The sequence below is a fragment of the Pristiophorus japonicus genome, chromosome 2 (genome assembly GCF_044704955.1).
Source record: "Pristiophorus japonicus isolate sPriJap1 chromosome 2, sPriJap1.hap1, whole genome shotgun sequence".
NCBI classification, from domain to species: domain Eukaryota; kingdom Metazoa; phylum Chordata; class Chondrichthyes; family Pristiophoridae; genus Pristiophorus; species Pristiophorus japonicus.
In genome coordinates this window covers 355,448,647-355,456,040 of record NC_091978.1, presented here as the reverse complement: position 1 = coordinate 355,456,040, position 7,394 = coordinate 355,448,647, and the positions used below count along the sequence as shown (strand labels likewise).

General features: G+C 45.3%; 1 protein-coding gene across 1 annotated transcript in view; it reads left to right on the top strand.

Annotated features, from left to right (window-relative positions):
* The first annotated feature begins 2,395 nt into the window (after positions 1-2,395).
* nrg1 (neuregulin 1) overlaps positions 2,396-7,394 on the top strand; it is a 212,005-nt gene continuing 207,006 nt past the window's right edge. Inside the window, exon 1 of the mRNA XM_070866035.1 lies at positions 2,396-2,619. Within this exon, the coding sequence (XP_070722136.1) occupies positions 2,526-2,619 (94 nt within the window). The 5' untranslated portion in view covers positions 2,396-2,525. The remainder of the gene's footprint in view (positions 2,620-7,394) is intronic.

Sequence of the window (7,394 nt, the reverse complement as noted above, 5' to 3'; positions counted from 1 at the left end):
ATAGCAAGGTAGTCAGGATGGAAAATGTAGGTTGTACAGTATCGAGAGGCAACATTTTATAGCAGTCTATAATTTAACAGTTGCACAGATACACTACAAATGCAAAACAATTGTGCATATAATTACCGCAGATGTGACATAAGAACATAAATACATAAGAAATAGGAGCAGGAGTAGGTCATACGGCCCCTCAAGCCTGGTCTGCCATTCAATAAGATCATGGCTGATCTGATCATGGACTCAGCTCCATTTCCCCGCCCGCTCCCCATAACCCCTTATCCTCTTATCGTTTAAGAAACTGTCTATTTCTGTCTTAAATTTATTCAATATCCCAGCTTCCACAGCTCTCTGAGGCAGCAAATTCCACAGATTTACAACCCACTGAGAGAAGAAATTTCTCCTCATCTCAGTTTTAAATAGGCGGCCCCTTATTCTAGGATCATGCCCACTAGTTCTAGTCTCCCCCATCAGTGGAAACATCCTCTCTGCATCCACCTTGTCAAGCCCCCTCACAATCTTATACGTCACACTATTGAAGCGCATTCAGACACCGTTTATAAATAACAGAATAACACTGTTCAGTCCGTTGACCTGAAACGGTGATTATGTCTAACGGTATGACACGCATATATTCCAATGAATATGGCTCTTGTCTTTTCGGGGACAAGTTTTGATGCACTCATAATAAAGGATGAAACTGAGTACTGTGAACAATGAGCAAATGTGACCTTAGCTCCTTTAATTAGACTCCAGAGTGCAGGTACCTCGAGGGTGGCCTGCTTACATGCAGTGCTCCCAAGGGATGCTGGGATCCTTTGGGGATCCTTTGGGACTCCAACAGATAGGCTCTCTGGTGGTGGTGTGATACAGGTTGTAAGGGGTTAAATACATAACAAGTTTCATGAACCGGGGACCCTGCCCGGGACATTGTTTGCCCGGGGACAGAGTCCCTCATCCGGGGAGTGTCCGGCGAAAACGGGGACGTATGGTCACCCTACCCAGTGGACCCCCACCCTGAACTTTAAGACGCCCAGGCAGGCTGGAAATAGCTCTACTGTGTGTGTAATTGGGATCACTGTTCTCCAGGCACATGTGGGGATCCGAGTGGAAAAGATTCTGATGGCGTGAGTTGTTTATAACCAGGAAAGATTCTAAGCCAGTGAGTGGGCATGAGAGTTTATCAATAGTTATTAGTTTTCCTGTTTTCTGCTATCAACGCCAAACTAATAACAACAATTAAAAAAAAAACAACGGATGCAGTGTGGGGGCTGTAAGGTAAATTGCTTTCCAGAGCAGGCACGAATGATGTAACTACACATGTTGTCAGTCTGACAGAGATTGGGTTTGTTTTTAGTTGCAAATTGAGCTATTTTTGGTGGAGTATCTTCAGATATGTTTGTGTATACCGTTGCACAAAGCAAGTCCGTCTCTTGTGTGTCAATGTAAATACCGAGTCCAAAGCTTAAAATCCACATTTAAATGAGGTATTTTCAACCACCTCTCAAACCAACACTTCTAACCGTTCAAGAAAATCAAATTTAAGTGCCGGCTGAGTGCAATAAATAAATGGCCATTTAAAAAAAAACACCTTTGGTCCATGTAAACTGACCAAGCACTGTCTGTCTGCACGGGCCAGATAGGACAACTCATTACAGTGGAATATGGAACAACATTGGACACAGACTGATCAATATCCAATGTTTCTCAGCCTCAAAGGTGAACACAGTCGCAGGTAGTCCTTGTGGTTTGCATATTGAAGAGCAAAGTTAATCTTAAACAGATTGATTTGAGTGTTATTGCTGCCCTCAGTTTGACCATCAAGTCTGGGCAAATACTTCATCCCGACAAGGGGGTCAGATAGGACACTTTCAAAATCACTTTCTTGTTTTGTTTTTGTTTTTGTTTTGTTTTATCTTTTCTCATCTTTAAAGAACAACTGTTGCGGGGATAGGGAGCCCTGTTCCATTAGCAAGGGTTTGAGTGAGTGTAACTGTCTTAATACCAGCCCGAGTCTGCTAGAAGATATATTAGGTGAGTCTTCACTTTTTGTCAGAATCACAGGGGCGAGTACATATGAGTCACTGCACATCTTTCCCTCTCTCGTGAAAACTTTTAATCATTAAAAGAAAGGATATGGTACATTTTTAACACACACACACACACACACACCCTCTCCCTAGAAGGTTGGAGATGAACTCCCTCCCCAAACGTCCACCCCTCTGTTTTAAGACAAACATTAGCACAAGTAGCAGCACTACGGATCTTTAGTATCAAGGGAGGGGCAAATCTGTGTGGGCGGTGAATCTCCGCTTAAACAGCATGAGTTGGGAAAAAAAAACTTCATTCAGTCCGCTCGGCTGCAGGGCGAGTTCCAGAGGAGAGCAGGATCACGTTCTGGACCAGGACAAGTTCGGGGAGAGCCCAGGGCAGCACGGCACGGCATCTAACCCGGCTCCAGGCTCACGCCCACCTTGCACGAGTGTTCTACGGGATTATTCTTGTTTTTTTTTCCTTAACGAAGAGAAATGCCCGAAAAGAGAGAGAGAGGGAAAGGGAAAGGGAAAGGCAGAGGGAAGAAGGGCAGAAAAGAAGCGAAAACCAAAGAAGAAGTTGCGACAGGTAAAAAAAAAGTTTGAAAACTTTTGGGAAACGTTTTTCCTCTTTACTGAATCCGGGGCTGTCATTGAGAAAGTTTCAGCCCCTGCGGTTTCTTGACGTGAGGAGACCCTCTTCCACCTATTCTTGAGTGGCAAAACTTTTCCGAAAGTTTGAATTCTTTTTCGTTGCCATCGAACTATTTTGACCGGGGCTTTTCCTCGGGTTCTGAGTCGAACTGACTTTCTGTTTCGAGTTTTATTCCTTTTTTAATCTGATGGTCCGCTCAATGGTGCTGTGAAAGAGGGAGGTGGGGCACAGCCGGGTGGGTTTAAACTCTTCCCGGTAGTGAGGGTGCGAGGATATCGTGCCCTGAAGCCGGCCGGCGGTGAGCACTTGTACCTGGAATTTCTCTCGGCGTCTGTCACTCGCCTTTAAGACGTCTCGATGGCTCCCTCTGCTGGACCCTGACACCCCCTCTCCTCTCTCCTCGCCTTCACTTTTCACCCTCCTCCTGGCTCCTGCCATCTCTCCCTGCCTCGCTGCTGGCACACTTGCCTCCTGTGCTCCAAGCGCCCGACCAGGAGAAGCTCAGGATGCCATGGCTAACTTAATCATTTCACCAAATGATTGTTGAGGCTTTGTTCCAAATATTAGGCAAGAGGTACACCTGGTACAATACATGTCTTGCCACGGTGTTGAAGTGGAATTCGCGTGGGACCTGCAGAATCATTGTCCATTGCAGTTTGGCAAGACAATTCATGTTGGTGATCTCATTGCTCTGCTTGGGAAAAAATTGGATTGGAAAAGGCCTGGGCATTGAAAGAACACTTTGAAAGGGTTGGGCGGGAGGCCGGGCAAATGGGGCTGAGGGGGTTGCTCTTTCAGAGAGCTGGCATCTGCAGAATGGGCTGACTGAGCCGAATGGGACGGAGGAGGGGGCTCTTTGAGAGAGCTGGCTCGATGGGCCGAATGGCGTCCCTTTTGTGGTGTAAAGTTCTACGATCAACCTCAAAGGAAGGGGGCGGGGGGGGGGGGGGACAAAAGTATTTGCAGGACACAGGTCACAGTTGTTATTTTGCGGGTTGTTCTAATCTGAAAGGGTGTTGGAAGCTGATTCAATAGTAACTTTCAAAAGAGAATTGGATAAATGTAGGAGAAAACAAATTGCAGGGCTATCTGGATATAGAGCAGGGGAGTGGGACTAATCGGATGGCTCTTTCAAAGAGCCAGCATGGGCATGATGGCCGAATGGCTTCCTTCCCTGATTTGAACTATTTGTGAACCCTCTTTTTATATAAATGGAAAAAGAAAATCTGTAACGGTGTATGTGTAAGCGTGGACAATCAGCAGATGGTGGTTCTCTTTTATTTTTCCTTGAGCCGCAATGCTGTTAAGGCATGAAGCTGGAACGCTGAATGGTTTTAAATCTTGTCATGGTTGATTTTTTTGGGGGGGGCGTCGGGGGGGGGGGGGAAATTATCACCAGTGTTTGCTGAGCTGAATATTTTCTGATTTCTGCTAACTGGGCTCGTTGTCACATTATGGGATGTGTTGAAAGCTGCTTAAGTTTGAGGAGGCTCAACTCTCCTTCAGTTCTGTATTAGCGATCCCTGAGCTACGTCTAAAATGATCCCAGAACATTGTCTGGGGTACGGACAGTGATGACACACTCGCCCGCCTTGTTCTTTCCAGTCTGGCTGCTGCAAATTAGCACTGACGAGGACAGTGGAATTATCGGTTTAAAGCAATGTTCTTTTAGCCATTGGCCATGTTAAAGAGAAAGGAAAGGACTTGTCTTTACATAGCGCCTTTCACGGCTTCACAATGTCCCAAAGTGCTTTACAGCACGTTTTGATGCGTAGCAACTGTTATAATGTAGGCAGCGCTGCAGCCAATTTGCACACAGCAAGGGTCTCACAGACAGCAATGTTATACTGCTCAGATAATATGTTTTAGTGATGTTGGTTGTGGGATAGCAACATAGGAACAGGAGTTCAGCCGCTCAAGCCTGTTCCGGCATTCAATGAGATCATATCTGATCTGCGATCTAACTCCATAATATCTGCCTTTGGCCCGTATCTCTTTAATACCTTTGGTTAACAAAAAGCTATCAATCTCAGAATTAAAATTAACAATTGATCTCGCATCAATTACCGTTTGCAGAAGAGAGTTCCAAACTTTTACCACTCTTTGGGCTCACAATTGCCCAGGAGTTGCCCCAGTTTTTTTGAGCGACTTGATTTTTCTGGAGTATCTTAAAAATCCCCATTTTGCACATTCAATTTGTGTCAGTATAAGTGAGTTAGTTAGGATTTTTTTTAGTATAGTTTAGTTTTGTTCAAAAGGGGGCGTTACCAGCCACCTACGCCCGTTTTGGCCACTTAAGCCAGTTTGGACAGCTAATAGTTACTCCAAACTAACTTAGGCCAGCGTGTGTGGCCACTTGTGGTCGCACAGAAAACCCTTGCGGAGAGTTAAGAAATCAGCGCAGGTAGGTACTTAATGACTTGACTAAAGAATGTGATTAGGATCAGGACTGACAAACTTCGCAAAGTTAATCTACTATACAACAGAAGCATTCATGGAAGCTTAAACTACAAAAATAAAAGAAGTAAAGAGACAAAATATATTTACATACTTTTTTCAAAATATCCAGATAAAAAATAGAAGTACCTCCTGCTCGTAGGAAAGTATTTTCATCAACAGGGTTAAGGAAAGTCTTGAGTAAGCTCATTAAAATTGGTGGCTACACAGTTATCAACCCCCCCCCCCCCCCCACACCCCATGCCCCCATCAAAATTCTCCTCTCTGCTTCCCCCCCGATCAAAACTCTCCTCCTTCCGCCCCTGCCCCATCAAAACTCTCCTCGCTCCTCGCCCCCCCCCCGGATCAAAAGTCTCCCCACACCAATCTGTTTCTTGTGGCTCTTAGCGCGGGAAGGCAGTGGCTCTCAGTGCGGGATAGGGCCGGAACGCGTTGGGTCCCATGCTGCAGGCACGCATCATCACAATCATGGACGGAGCTACTGCACATGCGCGAACACTCTACTGCACATGCGGACAGCTGCCGGCACTCTTTTCGGCGCAGGGCCCTAGCTCCACCCCCCAATGGACTCTCCATGCTGCATCACGCCGCGGGAGAGTCAGCAGAGGGGCTAGAATCCGGGGATATCTTTTTGGCACCGTTTGGATCGCAGGAAGTCGGTACATCTCACATGAGTGTGCTGAAAAAACGGGTGGGCCAAATTTTGGCCCTTTGTGTGTAGAAGTGTTTCCTAATTTCATTCCTGAAAAGTCTGGCTCTAATTTTTAAACTATGCCCCTAGTCCTAGAATCCCCAACCAGCAGAAATAGGTTCTCTCTATCTACTCTCTCTGTTCCCTTTAATATCCTGAAAACGTCGATCATATCACCTCTTAACCTTCTAAATTTCAGGGAATACATCCTTAATTGGTGTAATCTCTCCCCGTAACTTAATCCTTGAAGTCCGAGTATCATTCTGGTAAACTTACACTGCGCTCCCTCCAAGGCCAGTATATCCTTCCTAAGGTGTGGTGCCCTGAACTGCTCCCAGTGCTCCAGGTGTGGTCTAACCAGAGTTTTGTACAGCTGCAACATAACTTTTACCCCCTTGTATTCTAGTCCTCCAGATATAAAGGCCAGCATTCCATTAGCCTTTTTGATTATGTTCTGTACCTGTTCATGACATATTAATGATCTATGTACCTGGACCCCTAGGTCTCTTTGGACCACCACTGTTTTTAGTTTCTCACCATTTAGAAAGTACCCTGCTCTATTCTTTTTAGGTCCAAAGTGGATGACCTCACATTTGCCCACATTGAAATCCATTTGCTGCAGTTTTGCCCAGTCACTTCATCTGTCGATATCCCTTTTGTAATTATAATAAATATTGGCCAGGACACCGGGAAGAACTCCCCTGCTCTTCTTCGGGATCTTTTACGTCCAACTCGAGAGGGCAAACGGGGCCTCGTGCTAAAGTCTCAAAATTAAATCTGTCATTTTAATACCAACCATGTGCTTGGACATAGATAGATCACAGCAGGCAGGAAACTGTGATGACTATTTCCACAAGTGAGAGGCAGATAGCACACAAGCAACAAAGTATAGTAAGTGGGTTATAGCCAGTCTCAAGTGGAAGAAATGATTCACCCTATACTCGGTGACTAGCTGTTCTAGCACTTGAGACATTTTACCACGTTAAAGGCGCTATATAACTACAAGTTGTTGTTCTGATTAATACCGTGAGTGCTATACGATGGTAGAAACTTCAATCGGTAAAATTCACATGCAGCTGCTTAACACACTCGTAGTGCAGGTCGGTGTGCACTATTTTAATTTTGAACAATTAACATTTGCATTAGGGTCTGGAATGCACTGCCTGAAAGGGTGGTGGAGGCAGATTCAATCACTGCTTTCAAAAGTACCTGAAGGAAAACCATTTGCAAGGTTACGGGGAAAGGGCGGGGGAGTGGGACTAGCTGAAGTGCTCTTGCAGAGAGCCGGCACGGGCTCGACTGACCGAATGGCCTCCTATTGTGATGTAACGATTCTATTCTATGATTCTATGCGTAAAAGGAGCACACATAGGAATATGGTGCGAACATGTTTACTGTGCGTAGCAATGCATCACTGATTGGAATGTCTACCCTTTAAAATAAATAAGTTTTAAACAGATTTGCTCTTGTGAGATCAGAAATGTGGTTGTCTCCTTAGCTCCCAGGCTGTTCAGTTTAACATGTCGGTGAAAAATAATTAAGTGGTTGTGTGTCTCTTTAT